At 41.0% G+C, this 26,277-nt stretch overlaps 1 protein-coding gene across 1 annotated transcript in view; it reads right to left on the reverse strand.

Moving 5' to 3' along the window:
• Positions 1 to 26,277, reverse strand: part of shank1 (SH3 and multiple ankyrin repeat domains 1) — a 115,764-nt gene that overhangs the window by 25,645 nt on the left and 63,842 nt on the right. Inside the window, exons 7-15 of the mRNA XM_084743455.1 lie at positions 25,442 to 25,609; positions 22,881 to 22,997; positions 21,990 to 22,067; positions 20,513 to 20,579; positions 19,752 to 19,921; positions 17,882 to 18,006; positions 17,000 to 17,148; positions 14,752 to 14,865; positions 12,488 to 12,563 (exon numbers count right to left, since the gene is read on the reverse strand). Of these exons, the coding sequence (XP_084599581.1) occupies positions 12,488 to 12,563; positions 14,752 to 14,865; positions 17,000 to 17,148; positions 17,882 to 18,006; positions 19,752 to 19,921; positions 20,513 to 20,579; positions 21,990 to 22,067; positions 22,881 to 22,997; positions 25,442 to 25,609 (1,064 nt within the window). The remainder of the gene's footprint in view (positions 1 to 12,487; positions 12,564 to 14,751; positions 14,866 to 16,999; positions 17,149 to 17,881; positions 18,007 to 19,751; positions 19,922 to 20,512; positions 20,580 to 21,989; positions 22,068 to 22,880; positions 22,998 to 25,441; positions 25,610 to 26,277) is intronic.

Raw genomic sequence — 26,277 nt, forward strand, 5'->3', positions numbered from 1 at the left:
ACAATTGCATCAACCAATGGCACAACAGCAGACAATATTCAGCAGGTGTAAATTATGGAAGCCAGGCATAAAGTTGAGTGTTGTGTTTGAGTTTTACAGAAAAAAAAAACCAATTTTAAATGTCAATGCTATTTGCTAGGTGTCCATAAAGTGCTTGTTAAACCTGTAATGCAACTTTGGGTATCATTAAACTTGTCCCAATTGTCTTTACATTTTGTTGAGTCTTGAGAGCAATTTTCTTTACAATTTTGACACCTGAACACACCATCAGTTTAACTCTCTGTGAGAATCTACTGTCTCATTTAGAGGGAAGAGACAGTTCAGATGCTGAGATCCACCTTTGTGGGCTGCATCCACTGGGACTCAGTGATGGTGCCACTCAGTATCAGTGACCCAATGTCAGTAATAACACATCAGTATCTTAGATGGACAATCCTGCACAGCGTACAGCGTGTCTCATACTGCGTATGTAAGAAGCCGAGGCATTAAACAGGTTTGGCCGAGCAGGCTTCCATAGAGGTGTCAGAAAGAAGCTGGAACTTGTCATGCATGCTGCATCGTTAAAAACTCCCTCACCATGCGCTGTTTCCAATTTGTCGACAGTCTCCCTCCCTCTTTCTCACTCTCTCTGTCACACACACACACACACTGGTAAACATACAGAAACACGCCACACATCACACAGGACACCAGGAGGAGAATTTCCGTGGCATACCTTTTGTGTTTTTGATGGACAGCAATAAACACATCATCCATGCACACAAACACACACACACACACACAAGCATGCATGCACACAAACGCACAATCAATCACATCAGTAAAAGCAGCCAGTGTCACTTGTGCCAGTGCAGCATCGCTGGAGGACGTTTGTTCAGAGAGCGATTCAAAGCAGAGAGAAAGAAAACGACACACACACACATGTTCGTACAGCGAAACACAGAACGGCTGCACTGCTCATACACCGGGCTGTGCAGCAGCAGCAGCAGCAGCAGCAACAGCAGCAGCCCTCGTCCGTCTTCACACACATACATCACACACATTCATCACACACACACACACACACACACACACACACACACTCACATTGAGACACAGAATCAAACACATCCGTCTGCAAGCATGCGTTGCAACATCTGTCAGTCTATCTAATCGATCCTGCCCTGCCATCCATGATGTCCACATGCATGCGTCCCTCCCTCTGCCCCCCCCTCTATCTCCCCCCGGCAACTGGAGGGAGAGAGGGAGAGAGAGAGGGAGGGAGGGGAGGGTAGGGGGGTATAAAAACCATGGCAGGTACCTGTAAATGAACCAGACGCTCCTATTCACAGGGCCGAGCGACGGCCAGGAAGAAGAGAGGGAGAGGGAGAGGGAGAGATCCTCCTCGCCGCATGCCCCCATCGCCATTTCCTCCCCTCCCTCTCCTCCTCCTCCTTCTCCTGCTCCTTCTCCTTCTCGTCTTCCAGCGAGACAGCAGCGAGCGCGAGCCGCGAGATAGGAGGAGGAGGAGGAGGAGGAGAGGAGGAGGAAGAGGAGGAGAGAGAGATGGAAGAAGAAGGGAAAGGGAGAGGGCCGAGCTCTCCCAGCCCCTTCATACTTAAGACAGAGAGAGAGGAGGAATGGGAGAGGGAGAGATGGAGATGGTTCATTGTGACTGCGACACAGGGAGAGGGAGAGAGAGAGCGAGAGAGAGAGAGAGAGAGAGAGAGAGAGAGAGAGAGAGAGAGAGAGAGAGAGAGGAAGAGAGGAGGAGAGAAGAGGAGCAGGGGGGGCAGAGGGAGGGGGAGTAAGGTGGCTTAAAAAAAGGAGGGAGAGAAATGAGGTAATTTAGAGAGTGAGAGGTGATTGGGTTTGTTGGCAGGGGGTTTCACACACACACACACACACACACACACACACACAGAGTCCAAACATGCATGCATTCATGTGATCAAGTCACACACAACCACCAACACCACACACACTCATACTCTCTTTCTGCATCCTCCTCTTCGTCCTCATTTATTCCTCTTCACTTCTCCACTTCCTATGGGTTACATGTACAGTATAGTATTCTGTCCCTGTCATGATTTCCCATTCATAAAAACGGATGCGACTGAGATAAGTCTTTACTATGCAGTCCCATCTGAATGCAACCCTGATTCCAAATATGTTGGTACATTGTGTAAGACGTGGATAAAAACAGGATGCAATGATTTGCAAATGCTTTTTGTCTTCTGTTCAGGTGAAAACAAGACAAAGACAAGATATTAAATCCCCAAACTGATTGTTTTTTGTAAATATACACTCATTTTGAATGGTATGCCTTCAACATGTTCCAAAAAAGTTGTGACAGGATCATGTTTACTTCTGTGATACATCAGTTTTTTCTTCTAACACTCAGTCAGTGTTTGTGAACTGAGACACTAATTGTTGAAGTTTTAAAGTGAAATTCTTTCTCATTCTTTCTTGATATACAACTTCAGCTGCTCAACAGTCCACGGTCTCTGTTCACATATTTTGTGCTTCATAATGCACTACACATGTTTATGGGAGACAGGTCTGGACTGCAGGCAGGTCAGTCTAGTACCTGAACTCTTTTACTACAAAGACACGCTGTTGGAACACGTGCATGATGTGCAGCGACGTCTCTGAAGAAGACGTAATCTTGATGGCAGCACATGTCGCTCCAAAACCTTTATGAACCTTTCAGCATTAATGGGACTCCTCTTTAGCCCGGAGGACACGACGTCCATGATTTGTGAAAACAGTCTGTGGACTCGTCAGACCACAGCAGACTTTTCCACTTTGGTTCAGTCCATCTCAGATGAGCTCTGGTCCAGAGAAGTCTGCAGTGTTTCTGGATGTTGTTGATATATGTCTTTCTCTCTGCATGGTAGAGTCTTAACTTGCATTTGTAGATGCAGCGACAATCAACAGTTTTTCGAAATGTTCTCAAGCCCACGTTGGGTTTAATGCAGTGCTGCCTGAGGGGTCAAAGGTCATGGATATTCAATGTTATTTTTCAGTCTTGCCCCTTACGTGCAGAGATTTCTCCTGATTCTCTCAGTCTTTCAATGATATTATGGATTGTAGATGGTGAATCTCTTGAGAAACTCTGTTCTTAAACTGTTGGACTTCACAGATTGGTGAACCACGCCTTCACCTGCTGTTATCGACCCTATCATCACACTTAACTAACCTCACCCACCCACTTCTTTTTCTTACTTCCTTTCCAACTTCTGACATGCACACACACACACACACACACACACACACACAGACATGCACGCATTCCTGTGATCAACTCATACACACACACTCATAATCCTCTCCGTCTGTATCCTCCTCTTCCTCCTCATTCATTCTTCTCCACTTCTCCACTTCCTGCGGCCCGTCTGACCCCATCATGATTTCCCGTTCATAAAAACTGATGCGACAGAGATAAGTCTTTACTATACAGTCCTATCTGAAATAATTAATTCAAAGAGAATGATAGCAGGATCTTGACAATATATTAAATATTGCAATAAAAATGCCTCAAAGCTGCACCAGACAATAACTATTAATCATTAATAATTTTATTATATTTATTTTATTTTTTGACAGGACTGCTACTGACTGCCTTTCTTTTGCAATTGTACATAAATACTTAAAAAATGTATTGCAAAAGATAATTCATGCCAATTCCAAGTCCTGGCTGGCTTATTTTATTTTATTTTATTAAAGAAGGAAAGCAGAAGCACTTTAAGTTAAAAGGAAAATAATATATCAGATTTAGTATTTAATAAAGGATATTTCTTCAAGTCATCATTGTTCTCTGTTTTTTAATTTCATAATAAACATCATATTGTGGACTTTTTATTGGCACATTATCGTACCTTGAGTTTTTGGGACTGTTACATCCCTGGTTTTGAAGTTAAATGACTGAAAAGGAATCATCATCATCCTGTGACATAATGATAAAAGATAAAACAAATTATTATGATGTAATATTACAGAGAAAAAAGCTCACAGAGGCTCTGATTTGTGTAAGAATAAATTGTGCAGATGCTTCTGGAGCCTCTGCTGCCGTCCTTCCCCTGCTGTTACTGACCCCGAGTGCCTTTAAATCACACTTAACTAACCTCACCCACCCACTTTTTTTTTCTTGCTGTCTTTCCAACCTCTGACATGCACACACACACACGCACACACATGCACACACGCACACGCACACGCACACGCACACGCACACGCGCACACGCGCACACACACACACACACACACACACACACACACACACACACACACACACGCACGCACGCACGCACGCACGCACACTATCTTCTCACATTTGCTGTAAACAAAGCATGAATGAGAGGGTAGAGCTGGGGAAGGAGGAGGGGGAAGGAGGAGACGCATCGACGCAGACAGGAAGAGGAGAGAGGACAGAGAAACAGCTGGCGGGTGAGTGGCGGAAAGAGGAAGAGGAGGAGGAGGAGTAGAAGGAGAGAGACAGAGAGAGAGGTACAGATTCTCTGGAACAGGCACTCACATCATCTCTTAGTCAGAGCCTCCTTCCACGTATGTCGAAGCTGTCCTCCGTCGACTTGCCCTCCCTCCCTCCCTCCTGCCTTCCCTCTCTCCGTCTCTCCCTCTTGCCTCCCCTCCTGCATTCGAGGACGATCGCAGCTCTTGTCCCCCTCTCTTCTCACATCTCTGCCTTTTTGTTGCTCTCCCTGCATGTCAAGCTATACCGCTGTGATCCTGTGTACAGTACGTGTGTGTTTGTGCATGCATGTGTGATTAGGGAGAGAGAGAGAAGGAGGAGGGGGGAGGGAACACAACAGAAGGTCCACATGATCATGTATTTATGTGTATCTGCAGCCTAATGTGTCCTGCAATACTATATGTGTGTGTGCATCTATCATACGATGGCCAAACCTGAACACACACACACTCTGAATCTGTTGTCTATCTCTTGCTGCAAATTTCAGCCAAAACGTCAAGCAAGGTGCATGTTGGAGAAGCACAAAACACAATATCGAATGACTTTTATGTTACAGATACGCAAGCAACACAGATCAAACTACCACAGCTGTGTTTAGCAGGGTGTTCTTCCTCTCTCCTCCAAACTCATTTGTCCTTATTTGACCCCACCGTTGGTCCAAAGTTGGTCTCATGTGGGCTGAGAGGAGCAGCGGCATGTTCAGATACTGTACAGTTACTCAGTGCATTTGCAGAACAACCAATATTCCAAAAAAGTAGGGACAAAAAAAATAGAATTTCACAGACAGGGTTTTAGGAGACTGGGACAACCAGTAAGGAGGCATTTTATGTTTTTTTTTTCTGTTCTGTCACCATTCACCTCCATTGTTTGGAAGATTCTGCAGCACGTATTTCCCTGTGAAAAACTAAAAAACTAAATCTGACCTTCAATGGGCATGAGAGTGAGTAGATAATGACTGGATTTTCTTCTTTAGGGTGAATTATCCCTTTAAAAGAAAAGGTGATGCATCACAGCAGTAAACATGTTTAATGGGAGACAGGTCTGGACTTGTGGACTGCAGGCTGAACTCTTTAATACAAAGACACGCTGTTGGAACACGTGCAGAATATGTCTTGCTTAATCTGTAAAAGACGTCGTCTGGATGGAAGCATGTGTTGCTCCAAAACCAGTATGTACCTTTCAGCATTAATCACAGATGTGAAGGCACTAACACTCGTCCACAGAGGGGCTTTTTAGTTGAATATGTTAGTGAGTCTAGTCTCATTCATCCTTCCTCTGACTGAGGTTTGTGCAGGTAGAATATATAGCCCCAACCATGGCTCTGAAATGTCAGTAGCCTAAGGTTATGTTCACACTGCAAGTCTTAGTGCTCAGTTCTGATTTACTGCTCCTATCAGATATTTTTTTTTTTTTGTTTGGCTGTTCACAGTATCTTTTCAGTGTGACCAGTATCATGCTCCATTGTGAACTGGTCACAGTCTTGAACTGATGTCCCCTAACAAAGATGTCAGGCGTGTCATATGACAGTAAACATGAAGGCCCCTGAATTCACTGTTAATGCTTTCATTTATAAGTGGATGTGCAGTGGAAGGAAGCAGATTCGTGAGCAGATAACAAGTATGAGGAGAAAGAGAGCCAAATTTTTAATTATGGCTTTTTGTGGACCAGTAGCAGCTACTTCTGTACGGAGGTGTGTGTGTGTGTGTGGATGTGGAGTCGGAGCCAGGAGTGGTGGGACTGTGATGTGAACGGCTTCACAGAAACAGATTTCATCCAAGATTTCAGAGTGTTAAGAGGCTACTTTTAACTACATCTGTTAGCATCTCTCCACAAGACGCCGCTAAATTAGTGACGTATAATAACGTTGTGACCTGACTGTCCACACTGAGGTCAGAGTCCATGTGACCTGTGCTGTTCACACTGTCACATGAGTCACATGAGCAGTAAAGTCAGATTTGGGTCACTTTCGCCTGCACTGAGCGAAGCCTGCGCTGTGTACTGAGAAATACATGGTGCTGTCCGTGGTGCTGAAGTAGCAGACAGATCTCAAATTGTGACTTTTTCTCTGAGTTGCGCCTTTCTGTCAGTTTTGTCTTCGATCGATAATATTTTCTAAATTATTGGCTCCCAATCTGAGGTCCGGGCTCCCTAAAAATGACAAGGTGGTCCCAAAGACTTTGTCTGCTTTGAGGCTGTCAAAATTACATTTGTACTACTCAGCTAAAATCACAATTTGTACAATTATAATTGGAATGAATCAGTTATTCTTTTGGTGTATTTGCTCATGTATGTGAGCTTGGGGGGGGGGCTTAGCTTTTCATAGATACAAGTAGGAGGCGCTCCAAATACTCAAGTCTTTACTGTATTGTAGCATAAATCAGTAACATTTATTTTGAATTTAATTTCTGAGATCTCATTCATGTATTTTCAGTTTACATTTTGCTGTATTTTGACAGCACTGTTTCTAAATGAGCTAATTTTATTTAAATATATATATTTCTGATATTCCTTCATGTACCACCAGTGGTACACGTACCACAGTTTGAGAATCAAAGGCATAAATACTCTATAGAGGAGTGCAAATGTGTCCTAATCCTAGAGGACATATTATATTCCTCTGATCACCCAGTAGCCTTTCAGCTAACAAAATATATACATAGTGCATCCCCTGTAAGTGACTAAATATTTACCATAATATCAAAATCATGCAATCATAACATTAAAATTTACATGAAACTTGCAGCATTTCTGTTTTTCTGCTTTTGTTTTCTTAGGCTGCAGTGTGTTGAGCTCTCTCAGCCACCAAGAGCAGTTTTAAACTTTTATGAAACATCACATCTAAAATGCAAAGATTAACAGCTAAATTGCCACAATAAGTCCACGTTTTCCTTCTTCAATTAATTAGATGTTGCCCTCTAAAGAATTACCAAATTCGTTGAGAATACTTTCAACTGTGATGAGCTTTGATGGCATCCAAAAAAATCTGAGCAAGTCTCATCCTGGCTGACTGACCTGAATATGGTAGTTAAGGATATCATGTGGGGGATATCGATATTCAAGGAGGAGAAAAAAAAAGTCAGTGATGGTTAGAGAGGAGAAGAAGGGAGGAACGATGTAAAGTAGGTTGAGGACAAACAGGCGGCACGAACACACAGAAAAGCTCTACATTTGTTTATCATTTGTCACCGCCGGTTCCTGTGTCATCATATCTTTTTGTGTTCTCGTTAATGTGATCAAAGCACCACATTATCAAGTTAAAGCAGCTCCTCTCGCTGATTACTGGACATCGGTTATCTCGCCTTGTTATAATGTCATGGTTCGTCCTGTGCTGTAAAAGCCAGGAATAAAATATATCCAGCTGTCAATAACAGGCCGTGTCTGGGACAGAAGATGTGGATCAGAAACTGGCAAATGAGATTACTCTTTTTATTAGGAATGGGCCGATACACTGGACTAAAGTGCTGGATATCAGCCCATCAGTCAGTCAGTTCATTTCCAAACTCTTCCCCTGCACTAAATCCAACCAAACCTGTCTGAAAGCAAGTCTAAATAACTTTAGAAGGAAGAAATAACACATTCTTTATCCTTATCTAACAAATGAAACATTGAAGAGGTTTTGCTGCTACAGCTTCGTTTGGTGGGTATTATGCTGCGTTCAAATGGAACTCAAAACACAACTACATTTAAACTACAGGAGGGCGATCAAGGCGGTCAAGTCCTCAAAACATGCTTCTACCTAATAACAAAAAACAGGCATGTTTATTGGCTCCATATAGGAATGAAAATGACGTAAAGAGGAGTAGTCTGTCCCATAATGTAGGCTGGGCTGTACTAGTAACCTCAACTGCATTTATTTTGCAGAAAACCTAAAGTATATAAATATAAGTACAACAGTCAGTGTCCCACAGGGCAGGACAACCTCCTGCTTTTACCTATTTCAGCAAGCTAACATGCTCTCAGTAACAATCCCAACATGCTGACATTTAGCCGGTGCAATGCTCAACACTAAACACAAAGTACAGCTGAGGCTGAGCGTTTTTAGTTTTGCAAGTATTTACTGATAAACTTCTTGACCTGGTGGTGATAAAACATAAAAAGAGGATCACCGGCATCATTAGAATTTGTCTGGGAACCATAAATATCTATCCAATAGTTTCTGATATATTTCAGTCTAAACAAGAGGTGAAAGAAAATATCTATAACAGTGTATTGATTCTCAGAAACATGATTTGTGACGGTGGTTTATTTGTGTTGTGTTTAAACCCTGTTGACTGTGGTGTCGTCTATCTTTGCTGTTTTAATTGCATAAAAATAAACTTTTCTAACTCTTTATGCATATGGTAGTGTGTTTGTTATACTATGATAGTTTTCCTAAAATTTGAGAAAAAAAAACAATATATCACTTTGCTAACAGTTTTGTAATATATTGAATCATATCTCCTGTATCATTTCCCCAATAGACAGCCCTAATCTGGACTAAATATAACCATTCCTAATAAAATATAATCAGTATCATATGAGTCCTGACATTTATATTGGTCCTGTTTTTTAGAGGGCATCCTTCTTCACACTTTTTTTTTCTATCCTGCTTTGGCCCCATGTTGCTTCCACAAAAAAAAAAAAAAACATGCATATGCCTCTTTTCACCAATGCCAACAAAGAATGCCCTTCTTCTCTTGTCCAAGCTCCTCATCCCCCCCACCTCCCTTTAGAGTGCCCTTCACTGTTTGACCTCCAGATGGAGACACCACAGGGGAGAGAGGGTGATAGAAAGAAAATTAAAAAGTACAGGGGGGTTAGCAATACAGTGATGAATAGAAAGCGAGGGAGGGATGCTGAGATGGTCAGGAGATGTGGCCAAATATAGAGGGTTGAAAGAACGGATAGGTGAGATATTACATGTAGTAATAAAGGCTGTGAAAGTAGGCCCATGTGAGGGCGGCTCTGAGTCAGCCATGCCTGCCTGCCTGCCTGCCTGCCTGCCTGCCTGACTGCCTGCCTGCCTGCCTGCCTGCATGGCCAAACAAATAGTCCCTGGCTCTGTCTATACTGCAGTACATGGCTTTAATTATCCATGATGTGTGTGTATGTTTGTACAAACACACGTGTGTGAGTTTGCATGGCTGAATGCGTCGCTTGCATGAAATGTCACTGTTGATGAAAAGCATGTTAATAATAAATGATATTATGCATGTGCGAGAGAGAAACACAGTTACGGATGCAGATTAAGAGAAAGGAAAACATGAAAAAGGCCTGAAAGAGGAAGTTGAGGAATGATAAAGACTGATGATGAGGGAGAGAATGGAAAAAGAGGGAAAGAGAGAGGCAGATTTGGTGTAAATAATACATGTGATTGATAATGGCTTTATTTCTATGTAAATAATTCTCTCTTTGCTCAGTCCAAGTCACGGACACTGAAATGAGTTTGCCTCAAAGCGACGCCGCACTCGCCACGATGCAGATGCAAGGCATTAAAGGGAATGACATTATATTAGGCTGAGTTAATGAGCAGAAATCACACGCCCCAAAGTCAATACAGGAGAGTCACCCCCCCCACCCCAACACACACACACACACACACACACACACAAACACACACACACACACACACACACACACACACACACACACACACACACACTCGTGTGTCAACAGATCACCTCCACAGACGATGCAGCCAAGTTTCAGCTCCAAGTCGATGCTCAACAAGCTGAGCAGGAACCGTTTTGTGGGTGGATGACTGTCTGCATCAGCTAAAGAAGCATCATGACCTTCTATCAAAAGTCAAAGATCTCAGCTGATGTTTAAAGATTATTCATGGTTTGTCCCATGACGGAGTATTGCATATGCATCAGTTCAGATAGTTGGGCTATCAAGGGCAGTAACGATGACCGGGTGATTGTATAACATCCGTCGACACAAAGAAATTTCAGACTTAGTCATCAGAGTGGTCTGAAAGCAAATTTGCCATCACTGACAAGTTCAGCCCACCTAAAAACTGCAGCCTGGCAACACGGCTTTGCACCTCAGAGCCAAAAAGGCAGACACACAAAGGAAGGAACTTCCTCTAAAATCCCCATATGACAGGAATCTGCCTGTCTGCCCACGTTAAATTCAGCAAAACCAGCAAGTCAAACGACGGCTGGTAAACCTGCGCCTTGAGGACGACTCCGGTATGAAAGCAGGCAGATCGGCTTCCAGACCCGAGGCAGTGAACCCTCACACATCGTCATCCTACCGCATGAATCACTCACAACACATTGCATCACACAAATCAAAGCACCGCTGGAAAGTATGAATCACTACATGAATCATCTGATCTCAATAGATGTATACAGTATGTTACTGTGCAAACAAATCCCCTCTCAACATGTGCTGCGTGTCTAAACACCAGAGCAGAGGGGTCATAATGAAAAGGTTGTCAGTTTGATTTGTAGAACCCGCTGGGAGGAAGGAAGTTGGCTGCTCTTTACCAAGGCGCTGATCCCCTTCTTGTCTCAGTTCGAGCTAGAAAACAGTCATAGTCCTCACCCGCTCTCAGGTGGAGCAGTTATCTGAATGTCAAACTGCCCTCCTCTTGACCTTTATTTAACCAGGATGTGTCGGAATCCAAATGGGACACTTTTATGTCAAATCAAACAGACACAGGGCCTGTTCAGACCTGGGATTAACATGCATCCTGAGTGATCCAAGTACAGGTGTTAACGCACTTAAGACGTGTGAATGCAAACGTGTCCTGGGCCGAAAAACTGCCTGCTTAACTGACAGTCCATCATTTGTTTCATTTAATGCAAATTACATGTTTGGGGTCTCTCACCTGCAGCAGATGTCTGTGAAGACACTAATAACCCCAGACTCCATTGAAAAATCTTGCTATTTTGAGAGTTGTTGATTAAAAACAAACTTTATAAACTTTGTAAAATTCAGTCTATGACAGATTCTTAATTATTTGCGCCTTCTTGCAAAATCGGCAAGCATTATACATTAAGTAGGCTTTATATAATTATGTCTTTCATTGTGGAAAAAACATGGCATCCATTTGTCTTAGCAAGCCATTGGTTAAAAAACAACAGTGCATTTTGCAAACATGTTTACTTGCAAACAGATCTGATTTTGTGGAGGTTTTGTATGAGTGCCCTTATAATGCTGTTTTACTTAACTTTTATTTATTTTTCTCTCTTTTCTTAGATCTTTCAAAAATCTGTGGACGGCAGAGGAAATGATTACAGCCCTTGTCTTAATATATGATATAAAATATAAGCTGCTGTTCTAAAATAAAGAAAAAAAGAAGCAGTAAAAATGTGTCCTGGTCATAGTTAAGTAATAAAATCCCAGCGGACCACAGAGCTTCCCTCCTGCTGGGCTGCTGACAGCGCAGGTAAAATATGAGGCTTATTGTCAGCTGTTCAGTGTGGCATGAACTAAAAAAAAAAAAAGATGCACGAATGGCCTTATGGACAGTAATGGACATTAAACTGACAAAACAGACAAAGTGTTTATTTGCATATAGAGCGGGGAAGTGATCTGACCACAAGTGGACACTCAGGACGTATCTGGAGACACGTTGTAATGCCAGGCGTGAACTCAGAGCTGTCCACTGATGATTGGATCACAGAGGGCGCGTGTTAATACCAGGTCTGGACTGGGCCACAGTCTTCATCCACTCTGAGGTGGAGCAATAATCTGAATGTCGAACTGCCCTCCTCTTAACCTTTATTTAACCAGGATGTGTCAGTGTCCTAGTGGGACACTTTTCATGCTTCACTCTGGTCCTAATGTCACACCAGACAGACACTGAAGCATCCAAATGCCTCTCTTGTCAGCCCAAGTGCCACAAAGTGCCTCTGTGTTCAGCTCAAACACCCCTCTGACGGGTGAACTACCTCTCTGCTGTGACCTTACCCCGCATATTAACCCCACCTCCAATTAACCCTCTCAGCTGCAGCAGGGACCCTTTTGTCATTTGTGGCCCTGAAGCTTAGAGGATCAGCTGCTTCCGAAGAAGGCGACTCTTACCTGGGAGCGTCAAAGCTGTCGTAGGATCCCACAGTGTAATGGCGGAACAGCCTTTTGGCTCGTTCTCCTCGGCTCTCTGAAACACAAAATCCCAGCAACATCAGCACAGTCGCACCTAAGTTAAACATGTTTACAGAGCTTATTTTACAGCAGGTACAGGTGTGTTAGTATATTTCTAATATTACTTATAGAACAGACACCAGACCGGCGACCTCCACCTGAAGCTACTGTCAGACTGATATCCAGATAAGTGCTTAAACCATTAATCAACTGATTGATTAACATGAAATAAATGTTATTGTTGTTTGTGGGCTGTTTAAAGGTTTTGGAAGGAGTATCTGCTCCGATTATTTTGTTCATGTTTTGTCTGCAAATTGAAATATTATTTTCTTTTATTAATATATGAAGAGTTAGAGGGAGCAGGACCCATCTTCTTCTCCCTTTGAACGTGAACAGTATTTGATTTGTACAGTTCTTACTTACATACTGCTGATGATCCTGTTTGTTTTTATTTTTATTGCTTATATATTTTACTTTTGTTTTGTGTTATTTTAACATATTTATATATTTATGTTTTATCACACTTTAACAATAAATTGATTTGGAAAAAAATTATTAATGACTTAAGACATTTGTCAAAAAAGCTCAAAATATTATTAATTTACACAAACAATTTGAAGATGTCACTTTGGGCTTTTTTTTTTTTTAGTCTCTTTTATAAACAAGAACCAAACGTGAGTTGATGTATTCACTGCTGTATGACCAGTTTGTTTCTGACAAATTCTGAATTTTGTATTTTAGAAAACAGAACAGGGACAATGGTCTGAAAACAAATATTTTACATAATGTCTTTTCTTTTTAAAAAAAATATTTGTCAAGACCTGGAAATTACATAAAATCAGGTTCCATACTTTTCCATATTTCTTGATTTCTGTCCAAAGGTGATAAAATCTACTTCTAAAGCTCACTAATTTACAAGTTGTTTGTTTAGCATGTACAAATACTGAAGTGTAAAAATGACACGTTGTGATCCTACAGGGGGTTTAAGTGCTGGACTATTTCCTGGCACACAGCGGCGACCTCCTGAAGTTTGCATCACCCTGAGGTGTCTCGTCAACCAGCAGAGCTTTTAGTCACTGTGTCCAGCCAAGAAACCGTCAACCTCATAACCTCCATAATAATAAGGGTGTTTCCCAGAAAATTCAAACTATCTCCTTAATACAATAACATTGTCTTCAGTCTACATGGGAACTATCTATTCATGAGAACTGGAACAAATCATATCCTACCAAAAAAAAAAAAAAAAATTGAATTGAATTATTACTACTAACACTCTACTTGCAATTTTTTGGTGAAAATGTATTCTTTAAGGATGTATGTATATATGAAATATATGTAATTTATGAAATCTTTGGTTTGCTTTATTTTTTTTTTCTGTGACAGAAAACTTGTCCCAGACAAGAATTCACAACTTCAGACAATTCAAAAAAAAAAAAAATGTTTTAGAAATCTAAAACTAACAATACCTGCTGATAACATAACAGTAAAAATGTGCTATTATAATCAACTTTGTTTTGAGACTTTACAAAAATATAATTTAATGAGGGATAAAAGGGTTGGCTACACCCTAAGGACCCCTGCTTCACTTCCTGAAGCACTGGTGAACTTTCTAACTTTCCACAAATTCATAAAACAATATCACTAACAGACGTCTTAACTATAACAAGTCAACTCAGCAACCCTTCTAGATCTAAATTATATAAGAGTCGTGGTTTAAAAATGTGCATTTTGATTAACATTACTCACTACAACCATGCAGAGGTTGGAAAAAAAATAACATTTTGCCAACTCTGTAAGACGTCAAGTCGGTCAGATTTTCCATCTTACACAGTCGACATAAGTCACATAACTCTCAGTTCTCTTTAATAATTAAATCATGTGTGAAATTAGTATTTTTCTATTTAATTTTAATAAATTAATAAATAAAACTATGTCAGATCTCCACTTGAGCCACCCTGGATTTGTCCCACTTCTCAGGAGCATAAATACAAAAACTGGCATCTTAATTCATCATCAGGCTTCTGAGACAGACTGAAGAGTGTGTGTGTGTGTGTGTGTGTATGTGTGTGTTTTTACCATTGAAGCGATGCTGGGTGTTTTTCTGGATGAGCATACTGTGTGTGTGTGTGTGTGTGTGTGTGTGTGTGTGTGTGTGTGTGTGTGTGTGTGTGTGTGTGTGTGTGTGTGTGGTTGGTGGTGATCACCTGATCGGTTGTCTTGGCTTCGCAGCATCACTTCCTCCACACAGTCGGAGGGGAACCAGCCTGTGCGACCCCTGACCGTCCCCTCCCAGTACCCGCCCTCGCCAACACTCAACACTAGAGGGGGGTGGGGCACGAGAGAGCAGCATGTCAGGAAAAAAGGCAACACAACACGCACCAATACACACACACGCACTCGCACACACACACACGCACACACACACACACACACACACACACAATGACACCAATGAGAAATGAACACACACAAAAAGACAACAACATTATATACAGACAGAAAAGAAATCATGTAGACACACGCACGGACATGCAAACCTCCTACATACTCACCAAGACATACATACCTGGCAACACCTTAGACTCACTCACAAACACACACATATTCATACCTGCAGACATTGAATACAAACATATATAGAGACCTTACACTCATGTTAGGACATGACCATTTCACAAACTCATCTGAAGACACTTGGCTTGGATTTGTCCTGGTGCTGATCTGTCTGTGAGACCCAGAGATCCCTTTTACACCTGGTGTCAACATGGATCTTCTGTCAGGCTTTCTTTGTTGTTTATCAGTGCCTGTCAGCATACTGTTTTCTTTAAGTTATACTGTGGGAAATTCAGTTAAATGCTTTCTTGCTTGGAATGAGGCGAGCAGATTGATACCACTCCCATACACTGTACAAACAAAACACCCGCCTAAATGCAGGTAAGAGTCGCCACCACCGATCACTGCATCATTAAAAGCAGTGACCTGCACAGACCCTCTAAGCTTCAGGGCCACAAATGAATAAGGGACTCTGCTGCAGCTGGGAGGGTTAATGTAGGGTAAGGTTGCACCATAGAGGTAGTTTACCTGTCAGAGGGGTGTTTGAGCTGAACACAAAGGCACTTTGGGGCACTTGGGCTGACAAGAGAGGCATTTAGATCATTTAGATTTTGAGCCCAACTCAAACTCATGAGTTTTAAAAGAGTTTTAGAAACTTTTAATTTTAGAAACTTCAAGGTTTCAAGGTTTCAATTTAATATAAAAAAGAAAGGTTAAGCATCTCAAAAGAGACTATACATAAGCGAAACTTTGTTTAGTTTATTTTAAACTCAAAAATCTAGTGAAGGCAGTTTCCCTGAAGTTCTGACTTTCCTCAACTCTTTCTCAAGCAGAGGGAGGTACCAGCATTGCTAAGCAATGAGCTGCTGTGGACAGGGTCAGCAACAAAAAGTATTTTCACCACTTCACTTTGCCACCAGACAACCTTTTCTGACAGGAAACTGTTGTTATACAAGCCAAATATTCCTCTCTCCAAACCAACCAAACTCCATGAGTGAAATCAGTCATTTTACTTTGCAGAACACAGGAGTTGCTGGTCTATCACTGCCTCAGTTAGTTAATTAGTTTGTGTTATTGTGTGACTTCAGTGTTTTAAAAAGATACTTTGGATTCACCAAAATCACACAATAACAAAAACAAACTAAAAGATCAAGGCAGCAGCAGACCAGCAACTGCTGTGTTCTATGAGATAAAATTATTGATTTCACCCATGAAGTTTGGTAGGTTTGGAGAGAGTGAAATTCAGCTTTCACATCAGCAAAAGCTGTCTGAGGGCAAAGTAAAGTGGTGCTCCTCTCTGCTTCTCCAGACCAGCATCGACTGTAGGTGATACACTGACTGTGGATAAGTGCTTCATATAATCCCACATTAAAAAATCTGAACTGTCCTTTAATAAAGCCATGGTTTAACTGGGCTGTGCTTGTGTTGGCCTTAGCTGTGGTGTTACAGTCACTGGATACTTGCCAGTGTAATAGTAGCTAATGTCTGGTAGCTAAACTAAATTTTCCTGTGATGCAGCATCTCACTTTGTGTCCAAAACACTTCATCAGTTAGCTAAATGGTGTTAGCTTAAAAGCTGCTAATTAAATCTTAACTCTGAGATTGTTCAACCCCTGCAGTCAGCAGTTTACATATTACAGGGAACAATCTGGGGCGACGCCAAAGTCCCAAACAGAGCGGATCTACTGTACGTGTAACTGCTTTTTACATTTACATCAAGAGCATCACTGTGTCCTTACAGCCCCGTCATGTTAGTACCAGGTGTAAACATCATCACAAACACCAACTCCCAACCGGACAGACAGTCTGAATTCACATGGAAGACAAAATGCAGTATTATGCTCCTGCACACACATATATACACTGATTATTATGACATGAAAACACACATATACTCACCTTTGACCCTGTCTCCCTTATTAAGGCTGATTTCTCGCTCTCCCTGGGCAGTGTGCGATCGGGTAGCTACAAAGACTCGTCCTGGGACAGCGCTATAGAGGCGTCTCCGCTGGCCTGCAGTTTGTCCAGCTGTGCTGGCAGGAGCAGGCCTGGGTGGCAGGGAGCAGAGGGTGGGGCAGATGAATTAAGGGTGCAGTTTAAAACTCAAAGCTCCCTATAGGTGACCAAATTACTGAGTGTAATGCCTTGATTTTTGAACAGACTGGAAAAAGTGAAGCGAGAACATCTCGATCGCCCCCTGGTGGCTGGCTGCAGTACAGGTCTTAAACTCCACCACCCCCATGTTAGCAGATGAGACAGGGGCCAAACAAAAACATTAAAGTGAACATTAAATAAATTTTTCCCAAAGATGGTTTCTGTCATTTTAGGTATTTCTTATCACATTGAAGTTTGTTCTGTGTTGATCTTTTTTAAATTAGTTATCTGATGCTATAAAAAGAAGGTTTCACGTCATGATTGACAGCTGAGCTCTGCTCATGGTTGAGTCGGCTAGCTGTGTGGGCGGGACCTTCGTACAGCAGCTCCAACCCTGATCACTACTGTGCATACACTGGCTACAAAGACAGCAGGTGGAGGTGGAGACATTTCGTCCATCTTCATTCACAGTCTATGGCCTGAACAGTGCAGGAATCTCTATTAGATCACATTTCAGAGGTTTAATTTATTATCTTTATAGGTCTGCACATTCACTTAACAGACGCTGAATTATCAGTAGTGATGATATAGTTTGTAAAAAGTCAGACTATTATTTTTTGTCTGTTTTTGTTTAAAGGTTCTTGTTCAGCAGTATCTTGTTCTCTGATGTCAGCCGTTTCCACTCACCCCTGCTGTCTCCGACTCTGCCTGCTCCGGTCCTCCTTGTCCCCGATCCTCCCTCTGGACGGAGAACGCGTCCTCACCCCTCTGGGACTGCTGGAGCTCCGGAGGGTTCCTGTATGCTTATAGCCCTGTGAGAGACAGAGAGAGAAAGAGAGAAACATGTTACAGAAATGTATGTATATTTATACATATGATACGGAAACACTTTAGATTACAGCCTGCATCGTACAACATAATTACTCTGGCATTATGGTGTAACGTTTTTGTAATAACGCTGTATCAGTACTGTATGTACCAACACATATCTGTAGTTACCCTGTAACTAAATGTAACAAGGGGAGAACTAACAGTGTTTTAATTACAGCCCAAATACCCTGTAGTTAAAATCAAGCTAAATCTAAAGTATTACCTATGATACTTTCACATTATTGAAGCTAAATAAAAAAATATTTATACATATATACATTTTATACTCATATTTAAACAGGAAATATAACTATTGCTTTAAGTTTCTGTGTTATTTTAATTATGATAACTAGTTATGCTAACATCAGTGCATTTTCTATTATTGTATTTTTCTTCTCCGTCGCTGTGACGACTTAACTGTCTCTGACTCTCATATCTATAATTAATTATATTAACTCTCCTAATGCCATAGACTGTGCTTTTAAGAGCATATAATGTTTACATCAATATTTATCAAATGATGAACACAATTAAATGTATGTGCTCTAAATGTCTCATAAATTATGTACCTCTCTTACATGATGTTTATGTGTATGGACTATGACTCGACGTAACTCCTCATCCTAAAGATGAAGAGGACGAGAGGCTGCATCATTTATTATCTGCTACACTCCACATAATAAACAAAATACAAGCACATGGATGGCTTATACAAGAAAGGTGCTGCAGTGAGTATTGTTCGCCAGTAGAGGTTGATAAAGGTCATCCATTTTATTGTACTACGTCCCTTCAGATTTTATCATATATGTATGAAGTGCTGAGATGCGGCTGTTCAAGCCTCCACCTGTGCCATGGAAATATAGAAATGTATGTATAGAATTATCTAGAATTAATCAAACATGTCAACAGAAATCAAAATTATCAAAACACATTTTTTGGCCGAGCAAATAAAATACTTGTAGTGGACCAGAACCAAGTGTATAAAACCTCCCACTCAGACGCATCCTGGGTAGAAAAAAAGAAACAGCAGCAACAAGCATCACATCACATCACATCAGTCACAACTTGGACAGTTTGATAGAAAACTCCTTCAAATCTCGATCTCTACAACTCCAACACACACTGGAATTCAATTTAGCAAAAAACAAAACAAAAAAAAACATTCATTTCTACCTGAATTTAGATGTCAGGAATTTATATTGTGCACTGTGTTTAGCTTCCTTGTGTTATTACATGATTATAACGTACACAGTATCAATACATTTTGTTCAGCAGTTGATTGATAATGAGTTAAAATCTGCATGTGATGTGGGCTAAAATACAGTCAATACCTTCTTAGATGAGTCCATGAAACTCAGGATCAGTTTGTATTTCCAAATCGATCAGTAGAGTTAGCATCTACAGCTGTTCGATTTGCTAAATATCCTCAAGAACCTCAATATCTATACTAAACATCATAAAGAACCCCAATATCAACATTAAAAATCGTACAGAACTTCAATGTCAGCACTAAAAATGATAAAGAACCCTGATATTAATGCTAAAAATCATCAAGAGCCCCAATAAGAACACTAAAAATTGTGAAGAACCCTGATGTCAACACTCCAAAGTATCTAGAACCCTGGTGGACTTTGAGGTGAGATTGTTTTGGCAACTGATTTTTATCAAAGTTAAGAACGTCACACACCTGGACAGAGACGATGTTGGTCCCCGGGGCGTTAGGCACGGCCATCCAGTCTGGCAGGTTCATGCTGCTGTCACTGTTGGCCCGGAGGAAGGGGTGAGGGTGGGGTATTGCCAGCGTCCGGGCACTCTCACGCCTCTGGGGGGCGTACTTTGGAGACTCCACAAAGGGAACTGGGAGGTGAGGGGACACAGAGAAAAAAAATGAGTTTAATATCAGTTGTAAGTGATTGTTTTCTTTGTTATTGCTCATATACTGCTGTTTTTTTTTCAGGAGCTTGATAAATATGGCGACAGAATTGTTTAACTTAATACTGATTATGTTTTTCAGTTGCATTCAAATTCAAGGATATTCCTAACCTTGAAAACATAATAATTAAAATTAAACATTTTACAAGCAAGTTTTCAAGACTTTTTTCTTTATTGTTGCATCAATTTATTTGTTGATTAAATTGCTAATTTCAGGGCACCCTGGCAGCACAGTTGGTGAAGTTGTGCCTCATGTACTGAGGCTATCAGTCCTCTGCAGCGGTCGTGGGTTCGATTCTGGCCTGCGACCCTTTGCTGCATTTTCTCCTCCCACTCTCTCCTCCTTTCCTGTGAAACCCTTTGACCAAAAAATAACTTAAACTTTTAAAAAAAGGGGCTAATTCCCCTAATTTCCTTGTGAAAGTCCAGGTAATCAGTTCAGATCAGTAAAATCTCTAACATTACGGGACATCGCTCATCTCCACGACAGTTTCAGACCAGACCTCCACTACTTACCCACATCTGTATCCCGGTGGTTTTTGATAATTTCTCCCAGCTCAAAATGTCCGGACATAACAGCCACCTGACAAAAACACACACACACACACACACACACACACACACACACACTGTATTTTTAGATACGGTCACGTTAGCGCACAAAATTAAAGGGCGTTTATCATTTCTCTTGTAATGACAGTAGGTCACTTTACAGATGCTTTTACTGAAGCACCGTCACTCTGAACTTGTCCCTCTCGTAGGAAAATTCACAAGTAATGGAAACCACATTAGAGGCTGTGGCATGTTTAAAATCATATTTAATATAAACATACAGATCACATGATGCAGGAAAGATGGATGATCCATACAGAAATGCACAGACACCCCAGAGCATCCTTTGGTTGTTCCAATAACTCATTTTTTTTACTTTATTTGGATTCATTTTTTATGTTTTCTTCCGTGCATTTCCACATCTGCTGCAATACACACTCTTGGTAATCAGGGTTTCAGAAGGGTTCTTCCTGAAGGGTTGAAGTTCTACCCAGAACCATTTGCTTTTGAAGATAGGGGTTCTTTGTAAGACTAAAGGTTCCATTAAGAATCCTTTTCATCCAATAAACTGTTTTTGGAAGGAGTTCTTCAAGGATCCTTGAAATCCTTGAACTTTTTGTGTCAAGGGCATTTTGCACCAAAACATAAAAATGTTCTCTGTAGAACTCCCTGAGTGTGTTCTAGATAAAACCCTTGGAATATTAAAAAAAAATCCCTGGATGGGTTCTTGTTAGCACCCTTAAATGGAAGAAAGGTTCTGGACAGAACCCCCAGAGAGGGTTCTGGGTGGCACTATTGGACCATAGAAGGGTTCTCTGCAAGACCTTGTTCCTGGTGAATCTTTCCTCAGATCGTTCTAGGTATAACCCCTGGTGTTGGGTTGCAGAACTCTATGAAATGGGAACCTGTATGGAGAGGTTCTACCAGGAACCAAAGAGAAGAAGATCTCCAATGCGCACAAGCAGAAGAACCCTTAAAGGTTCTAATTAGTCTCAGAGTGTAATATTCCAGCAAGTACCTGTGAAGATTCTCAGTCGTCCAGGTTATAGAAGATAAAAATGTATGAGTATTTTCACATGAGAACATATTTTTTTTTTTCCACTGTTGCATAAATGCTTTTGACCTTCTTTTGATAAACTGCACAGGTCAGCACACAATCCAGAACATTTCAAAGCTTTTCTCCCTGTTGTCTCGTCTCTCTCACACACAAACACAGAAGATTGTCTCAGCTGGCTTTTTTCTGCACTGACAGAGTTAATGTATCCAGATTAAGGGGGTCACATGCAATCCTGCCGCCTGGGACCTCTGTGTGCATCGCAGCACAATAATGGTTTAAAGTGAAATTAGGCCCTGGCACTTTCTGCTACGTTAACTTAATAAGACACTAAACCATACAACCACCCAACATACATAATTACCCAGCCAGGCACTCAGCCATTACCTGAAAGGGGGTCTGCCCACTGTTGTTCTTTGTGTCTTTATTTGCTCCCCGGTAGAGAAGAATTCGTGCACAGCTTTCCTGCAACAAACAGCATTCATTAATGTGAATTGAACTTAAAATATGAATTGTATAACCACTGCTTAAAGGAGCAATATGTAGTAATTGTGCATCCAAAAGTGAATACTGTAGTCCAAATAGCTGGCTGCAGAAACTCTGCAGGAATGCTGCACGAACGCTGGATGAGCACAACGTTGTTAACTGACAATAACAAGTGACGACGAGTCCTTCGGTCAACACACATCTACACACATCTAAGCGTGTCTCACTGCCTGCCAAACTCCATTAAAATTTTGCTCAATTTAACCGTTATAAACATCTACTCCCTCTAAAAGATTATTAATGATTTCTTATATCAGTATATCTCTATGTAAAGCACACTGGGCTGCATGTGTGTATGAAAGGTGCTATATAAATAAAGTTGTTTTGTGTAAAAATTGAAGGCAGAAAAATGCAATTTGACAAAATTCAACATGACGTTTACAATACCCAATATTTTTCATGCTTAATTTTCCAGTAAAATTAAAATTCACATACCGATCTAAGGTAATATCTTTTTCAAATTGCTCTGATTTAATCAGTTTTCCTGGGAAAATTTTAAATGGAGATAGGAAATTAGGGTATTTTTCAATTTCAGGAACCTAAAAAATGTTAATCATTTATTTAGCAATGATAAAGAGTATTTATTTGTTTGCTTTCATCTTGTTTTATTTTACCCTCAAACATCAGGAGATACTATAAGGACCTTTCATATTTTTTAGAGGCTATTTTTTGGGGTTTGGAGGTGTCTGTGGACAAAAGTTTTTACCACCATTATCACAAAATATAACATACCTTGTTGTATAAAGCACAGATGTGCAAGGCAGTGTTTCCAGAGGCATTCTGGGAGGAAGAATCCGCCCCATAGAAGAGGAGGTGCTCCAGATGCTGCGCGTTACCGTTCTGACAGGCCTGAGCGAGGACGGACAGATCGTAGAGGAGCGACGGAAAGAGGGAGGAGAGGGAGGAGAGGGAGGAGAGGGAGGAGAGGGAGGAGTAAAAAGGCAAAAAGTTTAACAAGGAGATTAAAAAAGGAGTGAAAAAGGAAGGATTTATGTTGTTGTTTAATAAAGAGGGCAGAGAGGCGGAGACGCAAACAAAGACGAGACACAGAGACACAGAGAGAGAGGAACAAGGTGACAGTCATAAAGTGACACCGCAGTTAATCAGAGGGTGAGAAAACAGTGAGAGATTCAATAATAACAATAATCATAGTTCGGCACACAGAGAGAGAGAAATCAAAACTATATACATGTTCCACTTACATAAAAACACAGTATGTAAGTTCTGCAGCTGGAGGTCTCTCTCACATTAAAACAGTAAAAGATGTAGTCTGTTGACACTGGAAAGTAGTGCGGGATCATGGGAGTTGTTTTCTTTACTTTTTGATAAAAATCTATCTGACATGACTTAAGCAGAAGTCATGTTCATGGACGAGGTAATATTAAAGTTTTATTCTTTCCAGTTTTGTTTTTCCAGTAATATTTGACAACAATCAACAATAAAAAGTGTAAAAAGTTTGAGGAAACCTCCTCTATAGCTTTAAATGTTATTATTATTTAATTATGTTGTCTTTTACACCATGGCTGCATTAAATACATTTTTGACTGGTTTCCAGGCAGCTCTACATTGCAGCCCCATATCAGGACACCTCATCTTTTATTTTCTTTCAAAGGGAAACCTTGAAGTGCAACATCACTTACATAAGTAACCTTACAGATGACTGGACTGTGCTGACTGCTCCAGTATATATATACTGTATATTTATATATATAGACATGTATACAGTACAGTGAAGTGAAACTCTGGCAGTTTCATTTTGATGCATGGGATGTATCTAAATGAAACTGAAAAAGTTATCAGGGCCATAAAAACAAAAACAACTCTGCCTGAATGAGGCTGAAAACTAATTTTGGGGGGCATATAAATACCCCAGTAAAAAGATATCAAGTATCAGTTTTAAAACTATATTAATAAAAAGCTTCTGATGGATCCAAACTGTTAATTTCAGTTTTAGTGCTAAACCTATGTGTCAGATCCCACTGAGCAAATACAGACAGACAGTATAAGATGGAGGTCATGAGTGGCCAGGAGAGCTGAAGAGACAGATGCTGATAAAGTGTGGGCGATCACAGCAAGACGAAGAGGCTGGTACCTTTATTTTTCTGTCCACTTCACTGCTGGAATATGAGGCCACAGAAGCAGGATGGGTGGGATGGAGGGTGAAAGGTGTCCGAGATAAAAGATGAGAGGTGTAGTGTTTCATGGCATGAATGATTTTTGACGCAGACACGGATGCTTGTACTGGAACACAGAGTACACTGATACATTACAAACAGGACACATGCAAAGCTTGTGCAATACAAACAACAGACACTAAAACCTCAAACACCCCAAGGCAGGACACTTTTTCTTTTTTTGGTGTTTTCATACCGCCTCCCTAAATAGACACAAATTAGGCCACTGACCCCGTTAGACTGAAAGATTTTGCCCCAAGGACTCTCTAAAAGAAAAAGCTGTTGATTTGTGTATACACATCACATAGGAACTAATGCAAGACAGAATGTAACCTGTTACTTAAAGGAACAGTTTGGATTATTTAATGTGGGGTTGTATGAGGTACTTATCACAGCAGTGTGCTGCTGTGGACAGGGTCAGCAGCAAAACATATTTTAGCCACTTTAAAAAGTGTATTCTAGATTTTTTTTAATTATTTATATATTTTCACTGCTTTACTTTGCTACCAGACAGTCTTTTCAGATGGGAAACCGCCTTTATACAAGCCAAATAGCACTCTCTCCAAACCAACCAAACTCCATAGGTGAAATCAGTTATTTTACTTTGCAGGAAACAGGAGTTGCTGGTCTTCCACTGCATTGATTTGTTAGTTTAGTTTGTGTTATTATGTGACTTTGATGTTTTAAAACTAAGGTTTGGATTCACCAAAGTCACGCAATTACACAAATAAACTAATCGGCTGAGGCAGTGGTAGACCAACAACTCCCACTTTCTGCAAGATAAAACGACTGATTTCACTCATGGAGTTTGGTTGGTTTGGAGAGAGTGATATCTGGCTCATATAAAAGCAGTTAAAATATTCTAAATATTGCAAACACTTAAACTGATATGGATTTTTTAAAGTGGCTAAAGTGCATTGTCCACAACAGTGCATTGCTTAGCATCCGTTTTTGTGCTTCTCTCTGCATCTATTGATAAATACCTCATACCAACCCACATTAAACAATCTATCCTTTTAATACTTTTTATATTTGTGTCCATATTCTTTTAATTATTCATCAAACTGTCCCTCTAAGGAGTTTCTTGAAGTCTTACCCAAATACCGCCCTCACACGTACCTGATGTGTCTCGTCCCAGCCGTTCTCGTCCCTGATGCCCAGCTTGGCGCGGTGGTAAAGGAGTGTTTCGCAGCAGGAGGTGTCTCCCCCTGTCAGCACAGTGTGGTAGAGCGGTGTCAGCCCCCGCCGGTCCTTATAGTCTGGAGATGCACCCAGAGACAGCAGGACCTGCAGCAAGGCACAGCAGAAACAGGTAAACCCTCGTGTCGAGGCCGTTCTCAAACACCGGTAGTCATGATAACAATAAGAGATTATAATAAGGCATCCAATTATTATCATGCAGTAAAATAATAATGACTTTCATGAGCTAACAGCGAGACGATAAAGGAGCAGCAAGGAAAAATAAAATATTAAGCTGGTTTCCAATTTCAAGTTAAGGAATATTCATGGAATTTTAAATCAGGATGGGAACACATAGCCGGGGGTTCAGGGAGGTCACGCAACACCTCAGGCTGGAGAACATTACGAATTCAGTCAGTCTGCTGCAAATCTTCATGCAGTTTAGCAGCTGCTTCTTTCCTTTGTGGAAAACATGGACTCTGACAATGTAACACATGCAATTATCTCCTCCTGAATTGAGTCCCCCCTCTCAAAGGCACACGCCTCTCTTCTTGGCAGCTGGAATTCTGGGTAAATGGCTAAAATGTAAATGTGCAACACACCTTTAAACCAGGCAATCTGAATTTTAATGCCGTTTTCTCTCTGGTTGAATAGAATAATAGATGCGTTTTGTGTGTGTGTAGGTGTGGACTGCTGAGTGGGAGGGTCTGTTTATTCTGTCTTCAGCTTGTTTATACAGTAACACAAATACAGTTAATACTGCATCGCTTTCAGGG

The sequence above is a fragment of the Lutjanus erythropterus genome, chromosome 19 (assembly GCF_056507025.1).
Source record: "Lutjanus erythropterus isolate fLutEry1 chromosome 19, fLutEry1.hap2, whole genome shotgun sequence".
In the NCBI taxonomy this organism is placed as follows: Eukaryota; Metazoa; Chordata; class Actinopteri; order Lutjaniformes; family Lutjanidae; genus Lutjanus; species Lutjanus erythropterus.